Here is a 16,610-nt window from a genome sequence, read left to right on the forward strand (position 1 = left end):
TGAAGTCATATGAAGTAACTACAGCTTTAACTTTAAATTTGTGTGGCAGGTTTAGTAAAGATTGAACCATATTTAGTCCTTCAAAGGCACCTCTGTTTTGACCTTAAAAAACGGGTTGCAACAAAACGTTTTGAAGGCCTTGGGATTGTTGCGTCAAAATTTGAATTGGCTGTGACGTCCTAAGGAGGAGTTTGTCAAAGTAGAGCGTATAGAAAGTGTGAAATATAGTGGTAACATTCGCACAAAAAATATATGACTGACTTCCTGTTGATTTTAGAATTTTTGTAGAAGTTACAGTTAAGGATGGAAGATTCCAGATCAGGAGAACAGTGTTAAAGGATCACTGTAACGTCGTTGCACCAGCTGCTGTTGGAGTAGAAGCAGATTCCTCCACCCTTCTACTAACCGGAGAGCTCCGTGTCGCGGTCCACTCTGAGCAGATTGAAGCCCGCCAGCTGGAGCGCGGAGTCCAGTATCGATCCACAGAGCCAGGTCTCCATGAAGCTCAACACGGAGGATGTAGAAACGTCTCTGTCTCTCCTCACCAGCAGCTGAAGTTGGTCCAGTTTGTTGCGCAGTGAAACGTTGGAGAGAAAGATGCCCGACAGCGATGTGCGAGAACCAACGAGCCAAGAGACCGATCTATTGACAGGGTTCATTACAGTTTTTCTCCATTGGTTTGGCTCATTTTTTGAAACAGAAATGACATTCTCAAAACAACATGGACAAACCTCCAAACAACTTAGCAATTTCTCAATACAGAATTGAATTTCTCATTCATTTGGGTAAATTGCAAATGTCTAAGTACATATCTCAATGTCTCAGTACATATTTGCAAATGATTAAGTACATGTAGCCTACATTTAGCACAATTTCCAAGTGAATAGATCTTGTTGATCTAAACTGATTGTTGATTCTCAGTCTAATTGTTTTTCGCTCCAAAACGTCTCAGCGTAATTTCATTGTATAAGTCATCACATGCACAATAGTCTGTTCAATTGTCAAAATTACTCAAGAACATAATACCATGAATACCATATATGAATCCCTTGGAACATTTGATAAATTCACAGTATTGAATTGAAGTAACAATTGACAGTCAGGTGAAACTAGAACTTTATTTTATTTATTCTTCAACCAGCTTTATTTACAGCACTGTAGGCCGCATATAATTTTCATTGTTTTTTGTTTCTGTGTTTATTTTACAGTATACTATGCTGTATATATTTTCTTTTTACTCTGATGTATGGAAGTTATTTTATGTTTGTGAATGATAATTGCAATTACAATTTCCGGTAGTATGAGTGCAATGTGTGATGTCAAACCTTGGAGGCTAATCTTACCCTAAAATCCTATTTTACAGTTTTTCTCCATTGGTTTGGCTCATTTTTTGAAACAGAAATGACATTCTCAAAACAACATGGACAAACCTCCAAACGACTTAGCAATTTCTCAATACAGAATTGAATTTCTCATTCATTTGGGTAAATTGCAAATGTCTAAGTACATGTCTCAATGTCTCAGTACATCTTTGCAAATGATTAAGTACATGTAGCCTACGTTTAGCACAATTTCCAAGTGAATAGATCTTGTTGATCTAAACTGATTGTTGATTCTCAGTCTAATTGTTTTTCGCTCCAAAACGTCTCAGCGTATTTTCATTGTATAAGTCATCACATGCACAATAGTCTGTTCAATTGTCAAAATTACTCAAGAACATTATACCATGAATAACATTTGATAAATTCACAGTATTACAACAATTGACAGTCAGGTGAAACTAGAACTTTATTTTATCTATTCTTTGACCGGCTTTATTTACAGTACTGTAGTATGCATATAATTTACATTGTTTTTGTTTCTGTGTTTATTTTACAGTATATTATGCTGCTTTTTACTTTGATGTATGGAAGTTATTTTATGTTTGTGAATGATAATTGCAATTACAATTTCCGGTAGTATGAGTGCAATGTGTGATGTCAAACCTTGGAGGCTAATCTTACCCTAAAATCCTATTTTATTCTGTTAGCTAGACAAAAAAACAGTACAGTAACCATTGTCAATGAAGGACTGGGCTAAGACTGGTGGACATGAGGGATTTCAATGGTCCTTTGCCATAGTGACAAAACAACTAAACATTTTGACCTGCAGTGTTTAAACAATGACAAAAGGACTTTTCATTTTGGGGGCACTGACTGTTTGTATGAGAAAAGGAATTCGTTGTGACTGATGAGTTGTCTGTTTTGGGAGAGATATGACCTTTTGCAGGTGTGCCATAGTGTTTTGCTAAACCATCTAGGTTATTTTGGCAAATGTATTTAAAGCTTTGAGAATGTCGTTTTTTCGAGAGATAGATGAGCCACAGCAATCGAGAAGGAAGTTTTCATTTGGGGGCACTGACTATCTTTATGAGAAAATGATTTGGTTTTGAAGCTTGAGTTAACTGTTTTGGGTGAGATATGACCTTTTGAAGGTGATCTATGTAGTTGTGCTGAACCATATAGGCTATTTTACCAAATGCATTAAGAGCTTTGAGAATGTAATTTCTGTTTCAAGAATTGAGCCAAACCAATAGAGAAAAACTGTATTCTGTTAGCTAGACAAAAAAATCAGTACAGTAACCATTGTCAATGAAGGACTGGGCTAAGACTGGTGGACATGAGGGATTTCAATGGTCCTCTGCCATAGTGACAAAACAACTAAACATTTTGACCTGCAGTGTTTAAACAATGACAAAAGGACTTTTCATTTTGGGGGCACTGACTGTTTGTATGAGAAAAGGAATTCGTTGTGACTGATGAGTTGTCTGTTTTGGGAGAGATATGACATTTTGCAGGTGTGCCATAGTGTTTTGCTAAACCATCTAAGTTATTTTGGCAAATGTATTTAAAGCTTTGAGAATGTCGTTTTTTCGAGAGATAGATGAGCCACAGCAATCGAGAAGGAAGTTTTCATTTTGGGGGCACTGACTATTTTTATGAGAAAATGATTTGGTTTTGAAGCTTGAGTTAACTGTTTTGGGTGAGATATGACCTTTTGAAGGTGATCTATGTAGTTGTGCTGAACCATATAGGCTATTTTACCAAATGCATTAAGAGCTTTGAGAATGTAATTTCTGTTTCAAGAATTGAGCCAAACCAATGGAGAAAAACTGTAAAGGACAACATATGATCCCCCCAACACATGACCCCCCTAAAGAATGCATGGTTACCCCCAAAAGGCCCAAAACCTTAGAAAATAACAGTAATAATAATGCTACCTTGAAATACAATAGGTTCCTCCTCGACTAGTCGCAGCGGGGACCCTAATTAGAATGTAACGTTTTATGTATGACCACAGTCCGGTGCTGCAGAGGTCTGGCAGTCCTGTTAACTACACATCTCAGACATCCTGGAGCTATTATGTTAGTTAAAATGGCTGAATTTTTACAAACCAACCACAGAATTGTTGCTTAAACAAGTCACTTCTTAAACTTAAACTTTATAGAGTGTTTAATAAACAGTTGTGTTTATTTTCCATTTGACATTGTTGCCTGTTGCTGAGGTGAAATGCATTCTGGGATATTTGGCTTAAACAAGAACGGACAAGTATCCGATGCATTGTGGGTAAAATGGACGCGGCGAGTCACATCCGGGCATTTTGACCGTTCTCTACGAGATGCGGGCTCTAAAACTGGAACAGTACTCATGCCACGACTGAGGACGAGTCTCCGTGAACACAAGGACACAAGTCCACACCAGAACGCATTTTGTCTCTGGAGTAATGTCGGCTGTCACCTCGGACCAGTTCCGGGACGGGACCGGAGCCGAACCGCAGCAGCACGAGACCGGAACCCTGCAGCCGCAGACCGTGTTCGTCCTGCTTGACTCGGCTGAAACCATCAACCTGGTCCGGTGAGTCTCCGTTAAAGAAATGGTGACGTTGGTTGAAGCGCACGTCTGGTGGGACTCCGCTGAGGACACGGATTGACCGGAGTCTTCTGGAACATCGCGACCCTTTACCCACCAGACACGTCCCCTCATGGCGCTAAGGGAACAAGTTTAACAGGGGAGACGCTCCGCTAAATTACTAATCCAATCTAATGTGACAAACGTTTCGCTGTGTTCATTTGATCGATGCCGAAGAAAGATGAAGAAAACCCTTGAATCTTCATTTGCTACCCGAGAAATACGTATTTTTCTACTTCTGAAGCTTTAATGTTACGATTCCAATGGTAATTGCCTCTGGTTCCGGTCAGATTGTTGTTGTTGTTACAGTCTGACTTTTGACCGTACACACACATATACACACACACGTATCATGTGAGCAGTTAGACAAAAAAGTGAAGTAAAGCAATGTTGTGTTCACTGTCTCTGTTTGGTGTTGTGTTCACTGTCTCTGTTTGGTGTTGTGTTCACTGTCTCTCTTTGGTGTTGTGTTCACTGTCTCTGTTTGGGACACAAAACACTCTCACAGTGGGTCTTGCAGACAGGAAGTGACTCAGAAAGCAGTTAAATTGAGCTTACTGTTGCTCCACATTCTTCTTCTCTGGTTTCCAACCTCAACATTTAGATACATTATTATTTTGTCTCTCGTTCAAAGCCCCCCAAAACATTGTACAAATTTTATTTTCTGACTTTTAACTTTGGTTGATCCACGATAGAAAGCCAGAGTCCAGGGCCCTGTTCCTTGTACGTGGTTAACAGACGGATGAGATGACGTAGATCAGGTTTTTCGGTTCCCCAAAGTAGGTTTGCCTGAATCACCATAGCAACACATGGAACAACTTGAACCTGCGGTCCATCTGAGCTGCTGGATTAGTTCACTACACTCTTCCTCATTGAGACGCTGCAGCCGAGCATCACTGTCCCACACGCTGTCTCTCACTGTCTCTTCTACTGTCCCACGTACTGTCTCTCATACTGTCCCACAGACTGTGTCTCATACTGTCCCACACACTGTCTCTCCTACTGTCCCACACACTGTCTCTCCTACTGTCCCACGGACTGTCTCTCACACAGTCAGTCATACTGTCCCACACACTGTCTCTCATACTCATACGTCAGTTTTTGCCATGATTATATGATATGATTATGATTTTATTTTCTTTAGCACAAAATCTCAATTTTTATCCTGATGACATCTGGTTCAAACTAACGAGACGGTTTCAGCCTGTGAGGAACCGAGATCATCTGGTTCATTTGAGCTGGATAATGGGACATTTCATCAACATAGTTGAACCACATATGAGGAACAGAGCCCTGATTGACTACTGATCGTTTAAACCAGAATGTTGTTGTTTTGATAAACTGAATGTTAGGTGGGCCTGCATGGTATGGCCAAAAATCCACAGCATTTAGAAAGGTACCGAAAGATGTGACGTATTGCTTTTTCAAGTAAACGCATTCATTAATTGACCCCCGAAAAGTCCCCCGCTCCCTAAACAACTGCTCTCCGGCCAGCTAGCTCGCAACTGACCGGAGAGTTAGCTTGTTGGTGTGTTAGCTTGTTGGTGTGTTAGCTTGTTGTGGCTGTACCAGATATACCATGTAGCAACAGTTACTTCTTGTTGTGAGCTGTACCCAGCATGCAGTTCAGCAGGGTAATTTTTATAATTATTGTTTATGTGTCGTGGTGTTTTACCCTGTAAAGAGCGTTTGTTGTGGGTTATTCATTGTTGTTTTAAAGTTGTAACCACGAATCAATCTCAACACACCTAAGACAAGAAGCTCTGACCGCTAGCCGCTCCTCGTAACAACAAATTCTGCCTCCTGCCGTATCACCGGTATGAACGGTAGGAGATCTTGTACCGCCCAGCCCTAGCTAGAGGACAATAAAGGTGTATTCAAAACTTAAACTCTCTGTCGTTCTCCTGTGTGTCTCAGGGTGGAGTCTGGAATCGTCGCTGACATCGAGGTCGACAGTTTGTTGCCGTCTGACTGTGACACGTTTTACCAGATCAAGAGCCAACCGCTCAGCACCAGGTAACACGCAACCGCGCGTCTCTGACCAAATTTGGTTTGAAAAATGTCCTATTAAATGTGGAAATAAGTTTTTGCACTGTTTCCAGCTTCAATTTTAGTATTTGAAATACATTTTTATATTATACTTTATTTTATCATAATTCATTAGAACAAAATTAAATATATTTTCATATGATAATATTTAATGTTATATTGACTTGTGTTATATAATCATATTGTTATTTTAACAGTATTTAGTCTCTAAATCAAGTCATGTGATTTCAGAGGATTTCATTAAATTCTTTTTTCATTTCTTTAGTGCGTCAACAGCATCTTCATCATGTTCCTCCTCATTGCCCTCCAGGTAACACAAGTACACACTAGCGCATACACACACAGGGACACATTACACAACTATTCACCCCTCCTCTCCTCCTGCAGGGTTCTGATGCGTCAGGATCTTATGCGTCAGCAGGCTCTGGGCGAGGAGCAGAAGGAGTTGCAGCAGCAGCAGCTCCTTCACTCGACAGACTTGTCCTCCCCCATCGCTGTCTCTGTGTCTTCCTCCTCCAGACCTGCCCAGGTTCCTGTGGAGGTGCTGAAGGTAGAAGGAGGAGAAAAGAGGAGCAAGAGAAGTGTTTAGTTTAGAGTGACGTTTCGAGATGGCTGACGTTTTAAAAATCCCAATTTACTACAAAGTTTAATGATCTCTCCTGACTGTTAAATCAATGGATCCTACTTTTCCCACAATGCACCTGTGAATATGGGCCCTCTATCAGGTGCAGACCCACTTGGAGAACCCCACCAGGTATCACATCCAGCAGGCACAGAGGCAGCAGGTACGTCAGTACCTCTCCACCACAGCCAATCAGAATAGAGCTGAACCCTCGCCAAGCCACTCCCCCTTTCTGGGCCCCGCCACCACACTACAGCCTGCTAACATCTTCAAAAAATCACAGGTAGTGATATATCAAAGAAGTACTAGAGGTGGGGGAGGTCAATTACAAATCAATGCTGAAAGACAATACTCTGACATTTCCATGGGTTGATATAGATTGACGAGACCGTCATGGATGACATAATCAGCCTGGAATCAAGCTTGAATGAGGAGTTTCTGACGCTGATTGAATCTGGATTACAACTTGCCAACACGGTAAGAATGAATAAAGGACACATTCAGTAATAATCCAAGAACAATTTAGGAAAAATACCACTAATAAATCCGGAAAGATCTAGTCAACATCCAGTCAATATTCAGGAAACATGCGGAACATCCAGGAAAAATATCAAGAAACATCCAGGAAACCTTGTGGAAACATCTAGGAAACATCCAGGAAGAAAAACAGGAAACACTATTGCAAAATACCAGGAAACATCTATGAAACTTACAGAACATACAGGGAACATAAAGGAGCACACGTGTTAATGTAGGATCTATTATGTTAATACTGATAAGTTAACTTATCACTAACTATAACTAGTTAGTTATAACTATAATAATATCTTAGTGAGGCCATTTCTCACTATTTACATTTATTTTTCCTGTAGTACCTTTTTATACAGAGCGCTGCACATGTGTGTAGATGAAGGCTCATAGGGAGGTTTTAGGTATTTCTTTAGGAGTCGTTTCCTCATTTCTCAACAGTCGTGTGAACAGAAAGAGGAAGAAGTGTGTGTATCAACCAACGCACTGGTGTGTTAGTGAGGAATCGGAGAAGATGAGAATTTTAGTGTTACTGCCGGACCATGAGAAGAGGAGGATTAAATCTGAGGTAAAGACTTTTTTTTGTTTTAGGTCAGTTTGTGACTTGGACCTTTTCAGAGTATTTATTGTCTTTACTGAAGTAAAAAGTTCAAAGTCAGTCAAATGTCCCATTAGCAGGAGATGATTATGAATGTGATGAGTTCAAGACCATAATCTGTGTATTTGAATCATTTCTGTTGGATGAATTGAGCGTATTGTGCATCTGTTACGTTCTGTTACATCTGTTGGCTCGTTTTAAGGGCCTCATCACTCTTAATCTTTAAATGTGCCTGCTGGCAGGAGGCTTCATGGATCATCATCCAATGAGAATAATGATCTCAACACTTTCAGAATAATTAAATAAAAAGAAGCCCAAAGAGTCTTGATACGAATGAATAGTTCTGAGGATGAATGTACTATATCAGCTTATGTATGTGTAGAGGACCATGTAGAGCTAGGAGCTTTATTATGTGTGTCTGGGCAGATCAATATATATCTATTATTCTATTATTCATAATCATATCTGAATAAATGAGGCAGTGAAACGTGGAACATCCAGAGGTTTATTATGAGACAAATAAACCAACAGAAGAGCACGACATGCAGCGGCTTTCCAGGTGTTCCCTGCATCGCACCAATGTAAAGACATGAGAGACCATAAGAGACAATGTGGGAGACAGTATAAGACCGTGTATGAGACGGTGTGACAGTATGAGAGACAGTGTGTGAGACAGTATGAGAGACAGTGTGTGAGACAGTCCATGGGACAGAATAAGAGACAGTCCATGGGACAGCATAAGAGACAGCGTGTTGGACAGCATGAGGGACAGCATGTGGGACAGTAGGAGAGACAGCGTGTGGGACAGTATGAAAGACAGCGTGTGGGACGGTATGAGAGACAGCGTGTGGGACGGTATGAGAGACAGCGTGTGGGACAGTAGGAGAGACAGCATGTGGGATGGTAGGAGAGACAGCGTGTGGGACGGTATGAAAAACAGCGTGTGGGACGGTAGGAGAGACAGCATGTGGGACAGTAGGAGAGACAGTGTGTGGGACGGTAGGAGAGACAGCGTGTGGGATGGTATGAAAAACACTGTGTGGGACGGTAGGAGAGACAGCATGTGGGACAGTAGGAGAGACAGCGTGTGGGACGGTAGGAGAGACAGCGTGTGGGACGGTAGGAGAGACAGCGTGTGGGACGGTAGGAGAGACAGCGTGTGGGACGGTAGGAGAGACAGCGTGTGGGACGGTAGGAGAGACAGCGTGTGGGACGGTAGGAGAGACAGCGTGTGGGACAGTAGGAGAGACAGCGTGTGGGACGGTAGGAGAGACAGCGTGTGGGACGGTAGGAGAGACAGCGTGTGGGACAGTAGGAGAGACAGCGTGTGGGACAGTAGGAGAGACAGCGTGTGGGACAGTAGGAGAGACAGCGTGTGGGACGGTAGGAGAGACAGCGTGTGGGACAGTAGGAGAGACAGCGTGTGGGACAGTAGGAGAGACGGCATGTGGGACGGTAGGAGAGACAGTGAGAGACAGCGTGTGGGACAGTGATGCTCAGCTGCAGCGTCTGGTGTTCATTTAACGTTTCGGCTCCAGAAGGTCTTCTTGTAAATAAACGATTCCTGTCTTCAGTATTGATTGCACTTGTACAGGAAGTGATGTCATAACGGGTCTTTGTGATGTCATTGAATTCTCCCTATAAAACTTTATCTAACTGATATCACTCCTTCATCAATGAGGAAGAGAGTTGCCCTTTTTTCATGGGAGTGAAACAAGTAGGAAGTTTAGCCAAACCTGCTTCAGGGAACCAAAAAGTCTGATCTAAGTCATCTCATCCTGACGTGTGTGTTTCCCAGTTTTAATTGGAGGCTGGGGGAGGCTTCTCAGGCTGATTGGTTACCTTGCTGCCGTGTGATTGGTCGGTTGCAGATGCCGGTGTCGGGGCCGATACTGGACATGTGCGGCGGGATGGCCACGCCCCACATCGTTGTTAGCAACAGTTGCCCAGTCGACCTGCAGGCCATCAAGACGGAAGTGAATGGTGAGTGAACATTACCTCCACCTGATTGGATGGGAGGTCTATCCATGGTTAACAGAAGGGACATTTGGCAGAGCTCACTGCGGATTGGCTAAGGCTACTTTCATGTCAAAGCTCAGACACTGGACCCTCCCCCTTGTTTGTCCAAATTCTTGCTTTTTTGCTAAAATTGGCTTCTTCGTTTTGATGAGTCCACATCACAACTTCCTGTTAACACACACGCCGGGTTTTCCCACATCATCAGTTCCCACTTCCTGTTCAGTCAGCATTAACTGAAAAACACATTCTGCTGTTTCAGCTGAAAGCAGTCTGGAGCTTCAGTAGTTTAATATCTTTTGAATTTAAAATTAACATCTAGTAAAATGTTCATTCATTCCAGTTTATTCCTTTCATTTATATTTGTACTACCCACTATCACAAAGGCATGAGGAATACTAGTGTTGAGTAGGGCCGGTCAGTGGGGGTTGTTGATGACTGGGTGGTGTGAGGTCTTGGTCCCGATGGACCCCATGTCCGGGGTCAGAGGCGTCTGCTCCATTCTAGCTCGCTTCAGGGTGTTCTGATTCTCCTGATGTTTTAAAGCATGTATTTACAGGAACGTGTTGTTGCTGTGATATGTTATATAATATCACTAACTAACCAGTAATGTAACTAACTCACTTAGTAACCAATAATATAAGTCACTCCCTTACTAGCCAACGGTCGAATTCACTCACTCACGATCAAGGTTTTAGATTTCACAAAATGTTGTGATAGGCTCTAATTGTCTTTTTCTTAAGTGAAATGTTTGTTCAATGTTTGTTGTTGTTGTAGAGGGAGATACCAAAGCTCTGTTTAAAGAGAGACAGAAGAAACACAACCACAACCTCAGTGAGTTCTTCCCTCTTTACTACTAGCGTCGGTACTGTGATTGCCTCAGTCAGTTAAATTAAAATACGAGAATATATGTAATGACTAGTGATGTTATTGAATATATATTAATCCAACTCATTGTAATATAATCCAGAGTGATGTGATATAAATCGTAGTAATGTGATATAATCCAGAGTGATGTGATATAAATCGTAGTAATGTGCTATAATCTAAAATGATGTGATATAATCCAGAGTAATGTTGTAATCTTTAATACTCTGTTTTCCAGTCGAGAGGAGGAGGAGATTCAACATCAATGACCGAATCAAAGAACTTGGAGATCTAATCCCAAAATCCAGTGACCTGTCAGTAAACACTATTCATAATACTTTAGTACTTAAACCACTATTACAGTACCTTCAAATATTCCTTGTATGACTTTGTTTTCAGAAATTAATGTCTAAAGTCTGAATGTATTTTATTTGTTTACATAGATATAAATAAAAATATCAATTTATAATTAATCGTTAGTGAGTATTGCTAATGAGGCCTGTGATTGGTCGATTAGGGAGTCCAGGTGGAACAAAGGAACCATCCTGAAGGCCTCGGTTGATTATATCAGAAAACTGCAGAAGGAACAGCAGAGATCCCGAGAGCTGGAGGAGAGGCAGAGGAGGCTTGAGAGCACCAACCAGCACCTGCTGCTCCGCATACAGGTGAAGGGGTGGGGAGGGCGGGCTGGCACCAACCAGCACCTACTGCGCCATAGTTTTTGTGCTATTAATACTAGAAATAATAAGTAAGGTATTCTATAGTATTAACAGCCACAATATTATTAATATAATATAAAATTAATCACAGTAATAATGATTATTGTAATGGAGCTTTTTTGTTTCCTCCTTGTAGGAGCTGGAGCTTCAGACCCGTATCCACAATCTCTCCTCCTCCCCCCCTCTGCCCACCTCCTCCTCCTCCAGCTCCCTGCTCTCCCTTGCTCGGCCTCACCCATTTTCCTCTCCTCCCCTTGTGACTCCCGCTCTGGGTCTGGACGCCCTGACCTTCGTGGACATGGATGAGCCTCACGAGGTTTTGCCCGTCTTCTCCTCGGACCTGATGTGTGAGGCGGAGTTGGCGGAGCTGACAGAGCTTCAGGGCCTGGGAGACATCTTGATGGAGGAGGGGAGGAGGACAGACCCCCTGCTGTCCTGTGGAGCGTCAAAGACCAGCAGGAACAGCTCCAGCATGGACGAGGACCTCTGATGGCGGACCTCAAGCCTATTGGCACACAGCAAGAGAGCTGACAGATGATTGGCCGAAAGACCCTCGTATTTGTGGGAACTTTTAATTTTTTTATGCACAACACGCAGCCACTTCCTGTCTACAATGAGCTGCTGATCAAGTAAAGAGAAAGACCATTTATTGTAACAGTTAGTGTTAGCATGCTCAGGTCACGGCCACGCCCCCACCGATGTCATAGTAGCGGTCGATCAGTTTAATGTTTGCAGGTATGTACCTAAAATCACTAAGCTAATTCCAATCAGGTTGATTGTTGGTCTGTTTGATCTTTTATGTCATTGATCTTCAGAGGAAACAGATTTTAAGTTTTCATATTATTCTAGTAACAGTGATGGATAATGTCATCAAAATACTAGTACATGTTATTAGTTTTAGACTTTTAGAATACCACTAACTTTGATACTTCAACTTTTCTCTGGCCCCCGAGGAATTCACAGACTCCGACATCCTAAGAACCCATTTAGCAAAACTCTTTAAGACGCTGATGCGAACTGTAAGCCGTAGCTCAGTTCCTACTGATGCTAACTGTAAGCCGTAGCTCAGTTCCTACTGATGCTAACTGTAAGCCGTAGCTCAGTTCCTACTGATGCTAACTGTAAGCCGTAGCTCAGTTCCTACTGATGCTAACTGTAAGCCGTAGCTCAGTTCCTACTGATGCTAACTGTTTCAGTTTGTACACGTGCCAACAGTTAGCTGTCGCTCGATTCGTACAATTGTTGACCGCCAGCTGCAGCTGGGTTTATACAGCGACTAACTGTTAGCTGGGAGTTAGCAGATTAGCTTTTAACTTGTTGGAGTAGCTACAAAACTTGCGTTGAGATTAAAAAAAATGTCCTCATAAAGGGATTTATGTTATTGTTTTTGTCTGTTTCAGTTTCACATCACATTTGGATTTATAGATTTGACTTGTATAGAAATAAAGTCATTTAAGGGTAATAGATTTTGGTCAATTGTGTTTTTTAAATTTTTTTATGACCATATATTTTATTCACATGGCAACTTGCTGTCCATGAAAACATAACCTCAATGAATTAAATACAAAGAAGTGGCATGTTTCCATTTATCTTTATAAACCCAAACTTTTTTTCCAGTGTGTGTCTGTTTGCAAAAAGCTTCTACAGGTAGCAGCTCTGCTCACTATACCTAGACTAGATAGTGTTGTTACATGTGATTTAGAGCAGTGGTTCTCAACTGGTCTGGCTCTGGGACCCACCCATCACCCCTTAATGACAACCCGCGAACCAGCACAGGATGAATTTTTTTCTTCTTTTTTTTTCCCATGCAAAGGCCCGCGACCCACCAGTTGAGAAACACTGATTTAGAGGACGCTTTTATCCAAAGCGACTTACATTGCATTATAACCCATGCATTACATTTTGCATGTCGAGCACTGTCTCTTGCTTACCCCAACGGATTCTGAACAAAAAGCCCCTATCAGTATTTATACAGGTCAGAAAAGGTGCTGCCAAGTACACGCCTATGGGCATGTGAAGAATCCTGGTATCAAATGTGAATGTTAGTGTGTCTCTTTGACGTCAGGTGGCGTTGTCATCACAGTGATTTCCTCTTTCTTGTTTGGCTGTCCCATCATGGCGTTAATACAAACAGCCTGGTCACCTGCATGCGTTTCAATCTCTTCTCTTTCCTCTTTTTCTGCCCCTATATCTGCTGCCAAAAGCTCTTTCTACCTATCCAGAATTGAGTTTCTAACGCCAAACCTCCAACCTCCTCAAACCCTGCAAGCTCCTTTCTCAAACCCATCTCCTACTACTTGTGTCCCACGACTTCACCTCTATCGCCCCTGTCTCCTATCAAAGTTCTTACCTTGGTAACCTCTGCCCGTCCCACCAACTGCCCTCTCGACCCCATTCCATCCCATATCCTACAGTCTATCGCTCCTGACCTTCTTCCTTTCCTCACCTGATTCATTAACAGTGCTTTGTTATCTGCTGTTTTCTCAACTCTCTGAAGGAGACAAGAGTTAACTCACTGCTGAAGAAACCCACCCTCAACCCTTCTGAGGAAACCTTCTTCCCTTTCTGTCCAAAACTCTTGAAGGTGCCCTCTTTAACCAACTCTCTTCCTATCTCCACCCTAACAACCTCCTTGACCCCCACCAGTCAGGCTTCAAGGCGGGCCATTTCACACAGACTGCTCTCCTCGCTGTCTCAGAACAACTCCACGCTGCTAGAGCCGCATATCTCTCCTCTGCCCTCATCCTTCTGGACCTTTCTGCAGCATTTGACACAGTAAACCCCCAGATCCTTATCTCCTCCCTTCAGGAACTTGGTGTCTCAGACTCTGCTCTCTCTCTCTTCTCTCATCCTACCTTGATGGCTGCACCTACCGGGTAACCTGGAGATGATCTGTATCAGACCCTAACCATGTCCTCTTACTACTGGAGTTCCTCAGGGCTCCGTCCTGGGTCCCCTCCTCTTCTCTCTCTACACCAACTCTCACGGCTCCGTCATTCGCTCACATGGTTTCTCCTACCACAGCTATGCAGATTACACACAACTAATTCTCTTCTTCCATCACTCGGACACTCAGGTGGCAGAACGGATCTCTGCCTGTCCGACTGCCATCTCTCAGTGGATGTCCACTTACCACCTGAAGATCAACCCCGACAAGAATGAACTACATCTCTTTCCAGGTAAAGATTCTCTGACACAGGACCTAACTGTCCCAGAATGGAAAATGACCCAATGTCTGTTCCTAATTACTATTCCTTGACCACTCGTCACAGGGTCAAGGAAAGATGGTTAGGAGAGTTGATGTGTTTAGTGAATTGACTCCACTGACTCACTCAGCTGCGTAGTTGTGATGGAGGAGACTCATGTCGGTGACGTCATTCTGCAGCGTATATATACAGTATATTATATACTGTATATATTGTATTATATATATATAATATATATATATATATATATATATATATATATATATATGATATAACTACCATATTGTAACTATTATGAATATCCAATATAAATCTAAAAATATAATATATTAAAGGATAAATACATTACACTATAAATATATTTATATAGGTATATATTGAGATGAACCTAGTTTGTTGGGGAAACACCTGATCAGTGTGTTGAGCAAAGACTCAAAATCCCCACACAACTTCACACAATGAATTCAATGAATTATTTTGGATAAAATGTGCTTGTTTTCATCTACGTCCTGGTCATGTGTGCATCGCAGCTGGGTAACGATGTAATGCCTAGTTTATGCTTCTGCGTTTTCAGAGAAACGCAAGGACACGCACACAGAGCCTCTTGCGTGTTTTGACCCATTTTTCTAAACTTGCGTCAAAAGCAGTGCGAGCTCACACAGCCCACAAGGCTGTGATTGGTCTGCTATCTACATCCTTTCAGGAGTCTCACATTTCCAGTTTCATACCATAATTTTTAATTCCGCCATTATTAAAACAAAGATTTTTCCAAGAGAATGAATCAGTTTGAAGAGTTTTTGTCGGAAGACATCCGTAAATATGACCACTTATACACCCCGTCATTGGCGGACTATGAGGACGCGATGATGGCCTCCAATTCATGGAGGCAGATCTCTGCAACTGTTGGTTTGTCGGTCGACGGGTGAACAAAGGAGGAAAATACGGGACAAATATATACGCAAAAACAATGAGATGAAAATCAGCAGAGGTGATGCACGGGACAAAAAAGTCTAATAAATAAATAAACAAACCAATGACTTCCACACACAAAGACGTCACTCTCTAGGTCGTCTCTGAGGAAACCACCTGGTGGTTTGGAGATGAAATGCTTTGCAACACGCGCAAGTCTTTTAGAGCCATGAATTGAAACGAGTCCGTCGACACAACGCAGAAGCAGAAGCATGTTCCAGCCTTGAACTTTAACACGGTGACGTCATGCGCGCGCTGCACGACTATACGCCGTTAGCATGTAGCTAACTAGCTAGCTAAACACCCCGGTGTAGAAGTCTCTACAGAAGCGCTGTGTGTACGGCTTCCCTTTCACACCGGCCCGTTGTGAGGTCAGGCTCATCTGGGTACAGCTGTTTCACCTCTAGTTTCTCCACCAAAGTTCTTCTCTCGTACAGAGTTTGGGTCGGGTCTTTTCATTTCACTCAAAAAGGAACCGTCCTAAGCACATTTGAGAATTACAATCCAGCCATGATGTTACCTTGTGATGTCACACAGGAAGTTGTTGAGGAGAATTGGTCGATATGCACACTCAGGAACTTGGTGTGTGACCTTTGTTGGGAACCCTGTAACCTAAACTAGTCCACGATGGCATTGTGTTTTTATAGCTGGAACGTGTTCTTTTATTAATTCATTTGTTGTCTTTCCTTCTGTCTGTCAACACATGATTGCCTGGGTCACATTGAGGGAGGATTAAGGGTGTTTTCCTACAACATCTGTTTTCCTGCTGAACTTCCTTGTGCAGGGGGGTCTTCTGATTGGACAACACAGACCTCTCTGATGTGTATTAAAGCTTCTGTTACACCAAGAAGCTTTGTCAGGTCTTCCTGCTCCCTGTATTCATTTAGTCATTTAAACTTCTGTCTGTAACTTCGGCTTGTATTGATGTTTTCTGTGTTATTTATGATTTTTCTATATTGTAGTTATTAATGCATACATAACTATAATAGTAATAGTAACATTTGTAATGATAATAGTAGTAATATCAATAATACTTAAAGACATAGTATCCAAAAATATATGGGTTTAAACATGCAGAGAATAATATCT

At 42.1% G+C, this 16,610-nt stretch overlaps 1 protein-coding gene across 1 annotated transcript; it reads left to right on the forward strand.

Moving 5' to 3' along the window:
• Positions 1 to 3,573: 3,573 nt before the first annotated feature.
• Positions 3,574 to 12,808, forward strand: tfe3a (transcription factor binding to IGHM enhancer 3a). Its single transcript, XM_037480238.2, has 11 exons — positions 3,574 to 3,893; positions 5,865 to 5,963; positions 6,262 to 6,306; positions 6,384 to 6,546; positions 6,722 to 6,901; positions 6,997 to 7,095; positions 9,616 to 9,727; positions 10,538 to 10,594; positions 10,866 to 10,941; positions 11,145 to 11,292; positions 11,483 to 12,808. Exons 1-11 carry the CDS (start codon positions 3,763 to 3,765, stop codon positions 11,834 to 11,836), a joined length of 1,464 nt encoding a protein of 487 aa, XP_037336135.1. The 5' UTR covers positions 3,574 to 3,762; the 3' UTR covers positions 11,837 to 12,808.
• The last annotated feature ends 3,802 nt before the right edge of the window (positions 12,809 to 16,610 follow it).

The sequence above is a fragment of the Pungitius pungitius genome, chromosome 1 (genome assembly GCF_949316345.1).
Source record: "Pungitius pungitius chromosome 1, fPunPun2.1, whole genome shotgun sequence".
NCBI lineage: Eukaryota > Metazoa > Chordata > Actinopteri > Perciformes > Gasterosteidae > Pungitius > Pungitius pungitius.